General features: G+C 42.0%; 1 protein-coding gene across 1 annotated transcript in view; it reads left to right on the forward strand.

The window, feature by feature from the left end:
• Nucleotides 1-15,663, forward strand: part of LOC115128418 (F-actin-uncapping protein LRRC16A) — a 36,442-nt gene that overhangs the window by 8,412 nt on the left and 12,367 nt on the right. The window contains 16 exon segments of the mRNA XM_029658249.2: nt 4,916-4,975; nt 5,071-5,192; nt 6,210-6,307; nt 6,416-6,486; nt 6,750-6,823; nt 6,936-7,011; nt 7,610-7,698; nt 8,487-8,581; nt 8,797-8,883; nt 8,961-9,064; nt 9,342-9,419; nt 9,829-9,905; nt 10,063-10,167; nt 11,982-12,051; nt 13,892-13,973; nt 14,066-14,165. Coding sequence (XP_029514109.2) covers nt 4,916-4,975; nt 5,071-5,192; nt 6,210-6,307; nt 6,416-6,486; nt 6,750-6,823; nt 6,936-7,011; nt 7,610-7,698; nt 8,487-8,581; nt 8,797-8,883; nt 8,961-9,064; nt 9,342-9,419; nt 9,829-9,905; nt 10,063-10,167; nt 11,982-12,051; nt 13,892-13,973; nt 14,066-14,165 — 1,388 coding nt within the window.

A 15,663-nucleotide genomic window follows, 5' to 3' on the forward strand; every position in this document is an offset into this window, starting at 1 on the left:
GCTCTACACAGTGGGGCCTCCCGAGTCGCTCAGTGGTCTAAGGCAGTGCTAGCTGTGCCACTAGAGATTCTGGGTTCGAGTCCAAGCTCTGTTGCAGCTGTCCGTAACTAGAAACCCATGGGGAGGCACACAATTGGCCCAGCGTCGTCCGGGTTAGGGGAGGGTTTGGTCGGCAGGGATGTCCTTGTCCCATCACTCACTATCAACTCCTGTGGCGGGCAGGGCGCAGTGCACGCTGACACGGTCACCAAGTGCACAGTGTTTCCTCCGACACATTGGTGCGGCTGGCTTCCGGGTTAAGTGGGTATTGTGTCAAGAAGCAGTGCGGCATGGTTGGGTTGTGTTTCGGAGGACGCATGGCTCTCGACCTTCGTCTCTCCTGAGTCCGTACAGGAGTTGCAGCAATGAGACAAGACTGTAACTACCACTTGGATACCACGAAATTGGGGAGAAAAGTAACAAAAATGTATAATAAACTCTACAGCGTACAATGACATTCTAGATTATTCTGTGCTTCCAACTTTGTGGCAACAGTTTGGGGAAGGGCCTTTCCTGTTTCAGCATGATAATGCCCCCGTGCACAAAGCAAGATCGGTGTGGAAGAACTTGACTGACCTGCACAGAATCCTGACCTCAACCCCATCAAACACCTTTGGGATGAATTGGAAAGTCAGGTCAGGTCTAATCGCCCAACATCAATACCACACCTCACAAATGCTCTTGTGGCTGAACGGAAGCAAGTCCACCCAGCAATGTTCCAACATCTAGTGGAAAGCCTTCCCAGAAGAGGGGGGATTTTGGAATGAGATTAGTTAACCAGTGTACTGCATGTTGCTACATTTGTTAATACTAATATTACTAAAGGACAATTAAGTTATTGTGAAGTTGAAATCACTGCAATCACTGTTACTCCCTTTTTATGTGCGGTCTAATAATGCAATGATGACCTACAGGGAATTCACTCCATTACAACACATAGAAAGTAGAGGTTTGAGTGAGTGGGATGACTTCTGTCTGGATGTATTGAGGAAACTTAATTAGACTGACTGTCTTCCTACTGCCCCCAGTCATCCCAGATGGTCCTCCCTGGGAATGTTTGGTTAGTCAATCTCTGGGCATGCCCCAGCTTGTTTATGAGGACCTCTTCTGGAATTCTTTCCGGTAGAGTGGCTGGCCCAAGGAGCAAGTCACAGCAGATCTTTCGCTCTCCTATTTCTGTTTTACTTTTTTGACTCTCTCACTCTCAAGGTTTAGGTTTTTCAGAAATTATTGACTGTTTTTCTTTCCTTCAGGCTGTGTGTTCACAGCTGCATTGTGGGTAGAAATATCAAATGTCATGGCACCTGCTCACTTGTTTCTGGGCGGTAATGTACTGGTAAATGAATACCAGTAACTGCAACTATTTCACTGCAGTCTTTGGACTGCGCATTTTATGAATGGGGTGATTTCAGAAAGTATTCACACCCCTTGACTTTTTCCCGCATTTTGTTGTTGTCATTGTTTTGTCTACGATCTACGCAAAATGTCAAAGTGGAAGAAAAATTTGAACATTTGTAAAACATTTAGGAAAAATAAAACACTAATAGGGCTCTCGAGTGGTGCAGTGGTCTAAGGCACTGCATCTCAGTGCAAGAGGTGTCACTACAGTCCCTGATTCGAATCCAGGCTGTATCACATCCGGCCATGATTGGGGGTCCCATAGGGTGGCGCACAATTGGCCCAGCGTCGTCCAGGTTTGGCCAGGGTAGGCTGCCATTGTAAATAAGAATTTGTTCTTAACTGACTTGCCTATTGCCTAGTTAAAAAAATAATATATATATATATATATATATATATATACGTGTGTATCTTGGGTTAGGATCACCACTTGATTTTTAGAATGCGAAATGTCAGAATAATAGTGGAGAGTGATTTATTTCAGCTGTTATTTCTTTCATCACATTCCCAGTGGGACAGAAGTTTACATACACTCAATTAGTATTTGGTCAAACGTTTCGGGTAGCCTTCCACAAGCTTCCCACAATAAGCTGGGTGAATTTTGGCCCATTCCTCCTGACAGAGCTGGTGTAACTGAGTCAGGTTTGTAGGCCTCCTTGCTCACACATGCTTTTTCAGTTCTGCCTACAAATGTTCTATAGGATTGAGGTCAGGACTTTGTGATGGCCATTCCAATACCGTCTAATTTGTTGTCCTTAAGCCATTTTACCACAACATTGGAAGTATGCTTAGGGTCATTGTCCATTTGGAAGACCCATTTGCGACCAAGCTTTAACTTCCTGACTGATGTCTTCAGATATCGCTTCAAAATATCCACAATTTTCCTGCCTCATGATGTAATCTATTTTGTGAAGTGCACCAGTCTCTCCTGCAGCATAGCACCCCCACAACATGATGGTGCCACCCCGTGCTTCACGGTTGGGATGGTGTTTTTCGGCTTGCAAGCCTCCCCCCTTTTTCCTCCAAACATAACGGTGGTCATTATGGCCAAAGAGTTCTATTTTTGTTTCATCAGCCCAAATGACATTTCTCCAAAAAGTACGATCTTTGTCCCCATGTGCAGTTGCAAACCGTAGTCTGGCTTTTTTATGGCGGTTTTGGAGCAGTGGCTTCTTCCTTTCTGAGCGGCCTTTCAGGTTATGTAGGACTCGTTTTACTGTGGATATAGATACGTTTGTACCCGTTTCCTCCAGCATCTTCACAAGGTCCTTGGTTGTTGTTCTGGGGTTGATTTGCACTTTTCGCATCAAAGTACGTTCATCTCTAGGAGACAGAACGCGTCTCCTTCCTGAGCAGTATGACGGCTACGTGGTCCCATGGTGTTTATACTTTGTACTATTGCTTGTACAGATGAACATGGTACCTTCAGGCATTTGGAAATTGCTCCCAAGGATGAACCAGACTTGTGGAGGTCTAAAAAAAGTTTTCTGAGGTCTTGGCTGATGTCTTTTGATTTTCTTATTTATTTATTTATTTATTTATGTGTGTGTGTGTAATATATATATATATATATTCAACCCCCTGAGTCAATACATGTTAGAATCACCTTTGGCAGTGATTACAGGTAAGTGTCTAATAGCTATGCATACCAGGATTGTGCAATATTTGCACATTATTCTTTAAAAAAATATTCAAGCTCTATCAAGTTGGTTGTTGATCATTGCTAGACAGCCATTTTCAAGTCTTGCCATAGATTTTCAAGCTGATTTTTAAGTCAACTGTAACTAGACCACTCAGGAACATTCAATGATATCTTGGTTAGCAGAACTGTGTTTTAGGTTATTGTCCTGTTGAAAGGTGAATTTGTCTCCCAGTGTTTGTTGGAAAACAGACTGAACCAGATTTTTCAATTGAATTTTGCCTGTGCTTAGCTCTTCGGTTAATTTTTATCATGAACTCCCTAGTTCTTGGCGATGACAAACATACTCATAACATGATGCAGCAATCACCATTCTTGAAAATACTGCCTGAAAAGTGGTACTCGGAGATGTGTTGGATTTGCCCCAAACATAACGCTTTCTATTCAGGACATAAAGTAAATTTCTTTGCCACATTTTTTGTAGTCTTACTTTAGTGCCTTTTTGCAAACAGGATGCATGTTTTGAAATCTTTTTATTCTGTACAGGCTTTTTTCTTTTTACTCAATTAGTTTAGCATTGTGGAGTAACTACAATTGACAGTGTTGTTGATCCATCCTCAGTTTTCTCCTATCACAGCCATTCAACTCTGTAACTGTTTTAAAGTCATCATTGGCCTCATGGTGAAATCCCTGACCATGCTCAAAGGGATATTCAATGCCTGCTTTTTAAAATGTTTCCCCATCTACCAATAGGTGCCCTTCTTTGCGAGGCATTGGAAAAACTCCCTGGTCTTTGTGGTTGAATCTGTGTTTGAAATTCACTGCTCGACTGATGGACCTTGCAGATAGTTATACGTGTGGGGTACAGAGATGAGGCAGTCGTACAAAAATCATGTTAAACACAGTCCATGCAACTTACGTGACTTCTTATGCAAATGTCTACTCCTGAACTTATGTAGGCTTGCCCTAACAATTCCCCTTTGACATTATGAGCTGTGTCGGCCAGAGATGACACATCGAAATGTAATATATTTTAAATTCAGGCTGTAACACAACAAAATGTGGAAAATTTAAAGGGGTGTGTGAATACTTTCTGAAGGTAGTGTACTTCTTCAATTGCTTGTCATTAAAACCCCATGCACTTAAAGAGAAGTTACAGTATTTTCAGAGCCCAAAACTATGTTATTTCCTCTTTCTGCTGGATTTTAGTGTTACACTCGTAACCTCTGGAAAGGTAAAACGCTGAGGGGATTTTTCTAACACTAAGCTACACGCTTATTTCAAGTGAAACACTTAATCATAAAGCATTCCTTCAGGCTAAAGTGTTACCATTATTGTTCCTGTATACTGTAGTCAATGTAAGAGAAAGTGTTTTTAGATTATTCTACACTCTGGTCTGTGTAAGACAGAGGCTCAGTTTTTCCTGGGAGTAAATGTTGCCCGTGGAGTTCTGGGTGCCGAGCGAAGACAATGGAGGGATTCAACAGCTGGAGGGGGAGGTTTTCTCTTTAACCTTGGGACCTTTGGCGTCGGGTTGATAGCAGCTCTGGATTAGTTTGACCTCCTTACCCTCTCTCCCTTGTCATCCTGCCAGCTGTGTATGTGTTTTTGTGTTGGGTTATTTTTGGGGGTTTGTCCATCTATTGCAGGGCTTGTTTGGGATTTTGTGTTATAGCTGTGAAAGACAAAGTGTCCATGTGTGTCTCTTTAAAAACATTTTTTTTATCAGTATGTTTTCCAACACGTTCAGATTTGTATTAGAAGATGTCCACCGTCTTATGATTCAATACCTTTTCTATTTCTGGTATCGTGCAGATATTTTTTTGTGTGTCGTTTCAGATTGAACAGACCTTCAATTACCTGGATATACAAGGTATCACTAGTAACAAGCCCACTCAGGTAAGATAGTCCTGGCTTTAAACATGAAACAACCTCTGTTCAAGCCAAACATGTTACAGAACGTGTCAGTTGTCACTGTGTTGCGCCCCCTACAGTTGTTGTTGGAGTATGACCGAGGCCAGCTGTCCCTGAAGCTTGGCTCTGTGGAGGACGTGGATGAGGTGGTGGCCCACATTGGGACCTGTCTACACAGGATCTATCCAGGCCTGTCCCCAGTGTAGGTTCCCTCTGTCCCTCTCTCTTTGTTAATGGTAGCTAGTGAACTTCCATACATTGCAGTGTTCTGTACACTTGACCTTATTTTAGCCCCCATAAAATGTAATATTTCCAGGTATTTTAAAAATGGCGGAGCGGGAAACGAAAGCTACTGAGTGATAGTGAAAGGGGAAGATATGTCGTGTGGGGAAACGGCTTTTTCACACGATTTGTCCAACTTATCACTTCTAAAATGTAAATAAAACACTATAAAGAGTTTATATAATGTCTCATTACTACATCCCTCTTTGAAGGTTTGTGCCGAATTTGAATAGGGGTTTTAGGGGGGGCGCTAAAGTTGTCTTCACAAGTAAACCGCTGCTGTCACGGCTTTTGAGAGTCCCAATGGCTCGCAATGATGGCGCGAGAAATGTAACTATTGATTGAATGAACTATTGATGAACTCCCGAGTAATTAACTTTACTCTCACCATCGATCATTTCTTGTTTTTAATCGGCGTGAGAAGCGCTACCCCTGGTGGAAAGAGGTTGTACGGCAACGATCTAACGTACCGCATCAGAGGGGTCAAGTTTTTTTTTCTTCATGTTTTCTCGAATACTATTAGTCCATTACCATGTCAATCAACGTTTGAATAGAAACGTAGTTCATGCCCCGGATTTTGATGCCAACACGGTCGCTACAGTCTCATTTAGTTTTCGTTGCAGCCTCGTTTGAATGCCTCTGTTACGCAAAATGTGTACGGAACAGTATTAGTTACCAGTACTTTATTTATTGTCAGTTCTTTAATCGTTCACTCATCCACGCACATGTATTAGTGACTGACTCGTTCACTCACTTGTGTACTCATTCACTTACTTGTGTACTCATTCACTTGTTCAGTCGGTCACTCCCTCTCACTTTGCTCATGTCCGACATGATAAAGTGACAGCGTGTGCTTTGTCCTCTGGGCTGACACGATAGTGGCCGAAGATGACCTGGTAAAGTGACAGTTTGTGGTGTGTCCCCTGCACTGTGAAAGGAAGGCGATGAAGAAGTTGACCCTGATGCCTCCTGAGAGGACGGCCGCCCTACAGTCTCTCTGGGAGGACCAGGCCACCACAGACCTAGGCCCATGTGGTGACGTTACAATAAAGAGCATATTACACACACAAAAAAAACACATAACAGAAATCCCATCGATAACATAGTTGACTTTCTGTCTTCATCTCTCTCATTCTCTCGTAGGTGGTTTCTCCCATATGTACTGGTGTCTCTGTGACCAGCTGGGTCTGCCGTTCAGAGAGGAGGTGCAGTGGGTTAGTATATACAAATGTAGTCTCCTTCCATTTCAGTTAATATTGCTAAATTGATTATAGTGTAGCAGGGGTCGTTCATAGAGCTACAGTAGCTTGAATTTCCTTTCGTGTAGACCGGAATCTTTAGCTCAGATGCCTAACATGGTCTTTCTTGAAATATGTTGACCCGGATTCACATCATGCCGGTTACTTTAGCTATATCAGCTCTACTTTTGCCATTGTTTGAATCATTCCAACCTTGGGTTCTCCATCTTTCCCAACAGGATGTGGACACAATCTATCAAACCCAGGACACCAGAGAACTGAACCTGCAGGATTTCGTACATCTTGAGAACAGGTACCTTCACTTTTCCTTTTTTCACAGTTGCCATATTTCCAAATTGTGTGAACAATCGTGTCTTTATACCCTTCTGTTTTTGATAAGCCAATGCTATTGACTTCTCCTCCAGAGATTTGGTGGCCATCATTCTGGTCCTGGAATATAACCAATGGTTCACCAAGCTCTCCACAAAGGACTACAAACTGGTACATTTCATTCTGAACCATACTGGTGACACATTTTATGTTACACTTGTGAAGGGAAGTAATATTTGTAATCTTACAGTTCAACTGAGATAAATGAATTGGAGAAGCATGCATGCCACTCGTGGAGAAAGGTGGATGAGTTAGATGAAAAGTGTAGGAACTTAAAACCTGTACTGTGGGTATAATGCCTTGAAACAATTCTTTATTAAATAACTTTCACTGTGCTCCAGGAGTGACCGAACACTCTTTGTAAAGGGCACACTGGCCGCAGCAGGAAGAGGACAGCTGTGTGTTTGTATAAAGGAGTGTGTGTTCTGGTGGTGGCAGGGAGAGCGGAGGCATGAGGATGAGATGTCAACAAGTGCTTTATTAGTCAGGGGTGATGTATTATAATAACAGGGATGGTGTGACTGCTGCTGATACTTAGTCGTGTGTGTGTGTGTGTGTGTGTGTGTGTGTGTGTGTGTGTGTACATGTGGCATGTGTCCGTGTGTGTTTATGCATTTACAGGTTTTACTTTTTTTGTACAGTAAGTTATGCATCTGTGTTTACACAAGCCTGAGCTTGCTGCTTTTCACACTAAAGTGTTTGCTTGCAGTCCACAGATGTGTGTGAACAAATTCTGCGAGTTGTGGCCCGCTCTAGTCGATTAGAGGAGATGGTTTTAGAGAATGCAGGTCTCAGAAGGTGAGCACTAAGCACTGGTAATAGGTTAGACTGGCTTTATCTTATCCACCACACACACACACAGATGAGGGTGCACACACACACACACACACACACACATACAGTTTCATAATGAATTATGCTCTCAACCGCAGCCACATTCCATACATGCTGTCCAGTGTGAAATTAAGGGGGCAAGCTCGCGTGGTAGTTAAACACATGACTCTGACTATTATCAGAAATGCACTTCCTGTTGAAAAAAATATATATACCAAAACGCGCTTCAGCTCAGCCCAATTTGAAAAAGGGTGCATCAGGTGCTCAACTGAGGGACCCCAAAACATTCCTTACCCCAGGATACTTCAACTGGTGACTATTCGGCAGAGTAAAGAAAAAGGAGTACTCTGTTGTTGCGTAAATCTGATTGATTTATTGATGGGCCTAACAAGGCTTTCAATAGGCTCTGAGGGAGGGGATTCATGCTGAAATGTAAGCCTATTTGTTTGTCCTGTCAATAAATCAACCAAATGTATTTATAAATCCCTTCTTACATCAGCTGTACAGAAACCCAGCCTAAAACCCCAAACAGCAAGCAATGCAGGTGTAGAAGCATGGTGTCTAGGAAAAACTCCCTAGAAAGGCCAGAACCTAGGAAGAAACCTAGAGAGGAAACAGGCTTATCGGATTTATGCAGCAACAAAGTGATCCTTTTTCTTTACTCTGCCGAATAGTTACCAGTTGGAGTATCCTGCGGTAAGGAATGTTTTTGGGATTATTGAGAGCTGTGTCTTTTCTTGATATTTTCACAGTGATTTCGCACAGAAGTTAGCCAACGCTCTGACTTGCAACCCTGCCTCTGTACTTCACACCCTCAACCTCACAAACAACTCCCTGGAGGACAAGGGTACAACAAACTCCCTGTTTTGAAAAATATATATTTAAAGATATTCTGTGATATTCAATGATACAGGATACTGCACTAATCTAGAATTCTAGCTTCTAGTATTCTGTCTTACATTGGCATGGATTGTATCAATGGCAAAATGTGTGTCTCAAAGCTTCAAGTTCATGGGAGGTTATAAGTTTGTTCATAAGTTTGTGATGCATTTTATTTTCTAGGTATATCTGCTCTCAGTGCACAGCTAGCCAAACTCCCAATGGGTCTCAAGCATTTGAACCTCTCAAAGACCTCCATATCACAAAAAGGTATTGTAAATTCATGACCAATTTACTTGCCATGCGTGATGTCACTTCCTCTGAACTTCCTGTGTTTGTGTGGTTAGGGGTTAACAGTCTTGCCCAGGCGCTGAGTGCCAACCCTGCTGTCCCCACTACCCTCACACACCTGGACCTCTGTGGGAACTCACTCCGAGGAGACGACCTCCCAGTATGTACCTCTTCTGGTAAAAGTTGCTAAGCACAGATCTAGGATCAGCTAACCCTCCACAAAGCTTAACCTTAATCAAGGGAGGGAGTTGCTGTATTGGCAGCAACATCAAACTCTTACACATTCTGTCCTGCCTTTCATATATGTTTCACACAGGCCACAGAAATAGTGTGAAGTAGGATTTGAAATATTAACTGAAATCCGTAGACCTAATTCCCCCTTCATTGTACTCTGTGTTTTCTGTTGTTCTCCATAATTCCGCTGACTCTTTTCACAGAATCTGTACAATTTCCTGGGTCAACCTAACAGTCTAGCAACTCTGGACCTGTCCAACAGCGACTGCTGTCTGGACCAAGTGAGTGAACCCTCATCCAATCCGAAGACAAATTCACACTGCTATCGCTAGGAATTGATTGGACTTTAACCCTCTTGATGGGCACATTATACAGCTATTCTTAGCCTTACCAATAACTAGATTAGTATAATTGTAATAATATGCAATGAAAGTGAACATGTCATGTCTGGACATCATGTGAGCACTGTTTTATGAGTTGCATACCGTCTGCTTTTGATATCACTATTATTCAATTGGGAAATAACATTTGAATTAGCTTTTTATACAGTTATATTTGTGGAGCTTGTCGTTATAGTTGTTGCTACGCAAATGGCCAGTCCCCTTTCATAAGATATTGTCTGTAGCTCTCTAGACTGAGATGTCACTTGGCTGGCCTATGTTATTCAGATGCTCAACTCCTGTCTTCAAGGTCTGCACTGCACTTCTACGAGGCTCTCTCAAGCACCTCTCAGTGCTCAACATGTCTAAGAGCGTTTTCTCTCACAGGTGATCCATACAGCGACCAAAATCACTTGCTTATGCTCAATAGTTGCTGTTGATTTCTATGTCTGTGTGTCATGTCCCGCTCAAGGTATCTGCGTGAGAACGCCTGATAACTCCAGAAGGCATAACCAAAGTGCTGGTATTCTTTTAAAACCCACAGGAGATGTAAAGATGTGCCGCATTCCTTCAAGCAGTTCTTTGGCACTGCCTTGGCTCTGAGCAGTGTCAACCTGTCTGGAACCAAGCTCCCCCTGGAGGCGCTCAAGTGAGCTTGCAGTCTACTCCATCTGTGGCATTTGTTCCAATTTAACTGTATTAAAACCTAGAATGAAAAGATGATATGGAAAACTGGAGAATATTCCTGTAGAAAATGTGCAGTGCCAATCCAAAGTTTGCACATACCGACTAGTTCCAGGGTTTGTCTTTATTTGTACTATTTTCTCAATTGTAGAATAAGAGTAAATGCATCGATACTATGAAATAAGACATATGGAATCATGTAGTAACCAAAGAAATGTAAAACAAATCAAAATATATTTTATATGAGATTCTTCAAAGTAGCCACCCTTTGCCTTGATGACAGCTTTGCACCCTCTTGGCATTCTCTCGACCGGCTTTATAAGGTAGTCACCCTGAAATGCATTTCAATTAGCAGGTGTGCCTTGTTAGGGGTGGTATACAGAAGATAACCCTATTTGGTAAAAGACCAAGTCCGTATTATGGCAAGAACAGCTCAAGTAAGCGAAGAGAAACGACAGTCCATCATTACTTTTAAGACACGAAGGTCAGTCAATACGGAACATTTCAAGAACTTTGAAAGTTTCTTCAAGTGCAGTCACAAAAACCATCAAGCGCTATGATGAAACTGGCTTTCATGAGGACTGCCACAGGAATGGATGACCCAGAGTTCTCTGCTGCAGAGGATAAGTTTATTAGAGTTACCAGCCTCAGAAATTGCAGCCCAAATTAATGCTTCACAGAGATCAAGTAACATACAAATCTCCAACAGACTGTTCAGAGGAGCAATTCGACCATAAAGGCCTGCTTCACAGAAAGAAACCACTAATAAAGGACACCAATAAGAAGAAGAGGGTCAAGAAACTTGGGCCAAGAAACACGAGCAATGGATGGTAAGCTGGTAGAAATCTGTCCTTTGGTCTGATGAGTCCAAATTTGAGGTTTTTGGTTACAACCGTCGTGTCTCTGTAAGACTCATAGTAGACGAATGGATGATCTCCGCATGTGTGGGTCCCACCGTGAAGAATGGAGGAGGCGGCGTGGGGGTGCTTTGCTGGTGACACTGATTTATTTAGAATTCAAGGCACACTTAACCAGCATGGCTACCACAGCATTCTGAAGCGATACACCATCCCATCTGGTTTTCACTTAGTGGGACTATTATTTGTTTTTCAACAGGACAATGACCCAACACACCACCAGGCTGTGTAAGGGCTATTTGACCAAGATGGAGAGTGATGGAGTGCCCCATAAGATGACCTGGCCTCCACAATCACCCAACCTCAACCCAACTGAGATGGTTTGGGATGAGTTGGACCGCAGAGTGAAGGAAAAGCAGCCAACAAGTGCTCAGCAACTCCTTCAAGACTGTTGGAAAAGCATTCCAGGTGAAGCTGGTTGAGAGAATGCCAGGAGTGTGCAAAGCTGTCATCAAGGCAAAGGGTGGCTACTTTGAAGAATCTAAAATATAAAACACATTTTGATTTGTTAAACACTTTTCTTTGGTTATTTCATTGTTTTGATGTCTTCACTATTCTACAATTGTAGAAAATAGTAAAAATAAAGAAAAACCCTTGAATGAGTAAGTGTGTCTAAACTTCACACTGGTACTGTACATATCTATAAATGGTGAAGTATATTTTAGACAGGATGTCATAGTCCAGTTTATTTGGGGCTTAATTTTAAAAATATAAATTAAGTAGTTATAGAAACATTGCTTTCTTGTTCACAGTATATTTAAGTAATCTAACCACACCAACTCTTTACTGCCTGCGTACTTCAGTCTGCTTTGTTCATTTCACTGAATAGAAAATAATCTTTAATGACTGTCTTTCGCCTCAGGGCACTTTTACTAGGTCTTGGCTGCAATCCTAATCTAAGTGAAGTTTCACTGGATCTCAGCAGCTGTGAGGTAAGAGACTGAACTACTGCCTAGATCCTGGCACACTTACCTGAATCTCTGAGGGAGAAATTTAAAGGGGAAGTCTACAGTCGTGGCCAAAGGTTTTGAGAATGACACAAATATGAATTTCCACAAAGTTTGCTGCTTCAGTGTCTAGATATTTTTGTCAGATAATACTATGGAATACTGAATTATAATTACAAGCATTTCATAAGTGTCAAAGGCTTTTTGACAATTACATGAAGTTGATGCAGAGAGTCAATATTTGCAGTGTTGATCCTTCTTTTTCAAGACCTCTGCAATCCGCCCTGGCATGCTGTCAGTTAACTTCTGGGCCACATCCTGACTGATGGCAGGCCAATCTTGCATAATCAATGCTTGGAGTTTGTCAGAATTTGTGGGTTTTTGTTTGTCCACCTGCCTCTTGAGGATTTACCACAAGTTACCAATGGGATTAAGGTCTGGGGAGTTTCCTGGCCATGGACCCAAAATATCGATGTTTTGTTCCAGAGCCACTTAGTTATCACTTTTGCCTTATGGTAAGGTGCTCCATTATGCTGGAAAGGGCATTGTTCGTCACCAAACTGTACCTGGATGGTTGGGAAAAGTTGCTCTCGGAGGATGTGTTGGTACCATTCTTTATTCATGGCTGTGTTCTTAGGCAAAATTGTGAGTGCGCCCACTCCCTTGGCTGAGAAGCAACCCCACACATGAATGGTCTCAGGATGCTTTACTGTTGGCATGACACAGGACTGATGGTAGAGCTCACCTTGTCTTCTCCGGACAAGCTTTTCTCCGGATGCCCCAAACAATTGGAAAGGGGATTCATCAGAGAAAATAACTTTATCCCAGTCCTCAGCAGTCCAATGCCTGTACCTTTTGCAGAATATCAATCTGTCCCTGATGTTTTTCCAGGAGAGAAGTGGCTTCTTTGCTGCCCTTCTTGACACCAGGCCATCCTCCAAAAATCTTCACCACACTGTACGTGCAGATGCACTCACACCTGCCTGCTGCCATTCCTGAGCAAGCTCTGTACTGGTGGTGCCCCGATACCGCAGCTGAATAAACTTTCAGAGATGGTCCTGGCGCTTGCTGGACTTTCTTGGGCGCCCTGAAGCCTTCTTCACAACAATTGAACCACTCTCCTTGAAGTTCTTGATGATCCGATAAATGGTTGATTTAGATGCAATCTTACTGGCAGCAATATCCTTGCCTGTGAAGCCCTTTTTGTGCAAAGCAATGATGACGGCACTTTTTCCTTGCGGTAACCATGGCTGACAGAGGAAGAACAATGATTCCAAGCACCACCCTCCTTTTGAAACTTCCAGTCTGTTATTCGAACTCAATCAGCATGACACAGTGATCTCCAGCCTTGTCCTCGTCAACACTCACACCTGTGTTAACGAGAGAATCACTGACATGATGTTAGCTGGTCCTTTTGTGGCAGGGCTGAAATGTTTTTTGGGGGGGATTCAGTTCATTTGCATGGCAGAGGGACTTTACAATTAATTGCAATTTATCTGATCACTCTTCATAGCATTCTGGAGTATATGCAAATTGCCATAATACAAACTGAGGCAGCAGATTTTGTGAAAATTAATATTTGTGTCATTCTCAACTTTTGGCCATGACTATACTCTGAAATAAAATTCTAAAATAAGATTTCTTGACACCCCTTTATTATTTGGGTAGATGTTCTGAATATACTTATTTGAATTACTTAGCTTTACTTATGTACCCTGAATGGCAATCAAATAAATCACAAAAATACATGTATGGATATTATCCTGGATTGCAATTGCTATCCTTTCTCTATATGTTTTGTTTTTATTTCTCTCTTTTACTTCAGCTAAGATCTGGAGGTGCTCAGATTCTGGAGGGCTGCATAGCTGAGATTCCCAACATCTCCAGCCTGGACATCTCAGACAACGGTGAGGCCCGAGTAGACACTGTTTTTACAGTGATTTTGAACATTGTATACCTTGATTTTGACTTGATGTTGTGTTTTATATTTTATGCTCAGGTTTGGATTCAGACCTGACCACTCTCTTGGTGTGGCTGGCCAAAAATCGCTCCATCCGCCACCTCTCACTGGGCAAGAACTTCAATAACATCAAGTCCAAGTACGGGACTTACTTACCGTGTGTCGTGTCTTTGGCTATGCCGGATTAAGTGATATGACATGCTATTCTGTAAAATAATTTCTCCGTAATTAATATTACCTGATTGAGATAATCATGTAAATGTAATTAACTAGAGAGTCGGGCACCACAAAATAATATTTATAGAGCTGTTATCTTCCGAATAAACTCTTAAAGACCTAGTAATATTTGACATCAATAGCAGTCAATATCAATTGTCATCTTAATTCAGTCTCATCTGAAAGTTGTAAATTCTTGGTTATCTGCACGAACCCTGGCTAACAAGTTAAATCAGCAATACAAAATTGGGTTTAATTATTTATTTACTAAATACCTAACTAATCACACAGAATTACACATCATTAAATCATAACTTGATTACAAATTACGTCATAAAGGAAAACATCCCTAGCGGGCGGAACAGATATGACAGCATGTTACACAAAAGAAAAGGGACTGGGTTTGAGTGAAAGAGCGGGAAGACTGAGGAACAAAGGCGAAGCTGTGCTATCGTAAATACAGTATCTTATGCATTCTAAATTACCGCCCATTTGGAAAAGGAAAATGCAATAAATATTTACTCTGAGCTGCGCTTCGGTAGGTTCGTGGTAGATGGAAGGCCGTGTTGCCAACCGAGTCCTTTGAAGAATGTCTCTGGTGGTCAATTGGATACGTTGTAGTAACGTCGTTGTGTGATAAACGGGATACTCTGTCTGTTCCTTCCTAACCCTCGTTTGTATCTGCTGTTGCTAACTCAACGGCTAGGAGGTATCACTTCTGTAGTGAATAAGAGTTCAAAGTTCATACCATTCGCAACCAAGCTCACACTGATGTTGGCTTGTTCTGTAGTTATCTGAACCATTCTGACATAGGACCGTCGTCCTCACATCATCGGAACAGAAAGTTATATTGTCGTCAAGGGCTTATATAGGAAGGGAGAGGAGTGTGTGTTTGAAAAGTTTTATAGCCCATGTCCCTTCACAGGGGCGGGCCACTGATTGAGCAGCCCTATCTTATGAAAACCCACATCTCACATTTTAGAAGCTAAAATCACATTTCATCCCATCACAAATAATTTCATATTCAAACATTTAAGTTGAACAACAATTCCATGTGAATCCGATAACTCTGTGTAGACTTTCCACTGTAGAGTTTGTCATCTGATCATTGATGAGAATGTCTCAGATGACAACCGAACTGACATCATATTCATTAAGTACCACCGCATATGTTCCATTGGTCGGATTACCAGAATATAGTTCATTTCCCCGAACCTTCTGATGTTCCCAGAATCTCTGTTAATCAAGGGTTTTGCAAATGTAACATCAGTAGGGTAGAGAGAGGAAAAAGGGGGAAAGAGGTATTTATGACTTTCATAAACCTACCCCCCAGGCCAACGTCATGACACTTGTAATTAGAAAAAATGTAAATGAACCATATCCTCATGTTTGTATCCTTCTCTCTGTCTGGAATGTAATGA

This window comes from Oncorhynchus nerka, linkage group LG4 (assembly GCF_034236695.1).
Source record: "Oncorhynchus nerka isolate Pitt River linkage group LG4, Oner_Uvic_2.0, whole genome shotgun sequence".
Lineage (NCBI taxonomy): Eukaryota > Metazoa > Chordata > Actinopteri > Salmoniformes > Salmonidae > Oncorhynchus > Oncorhynchus nerka.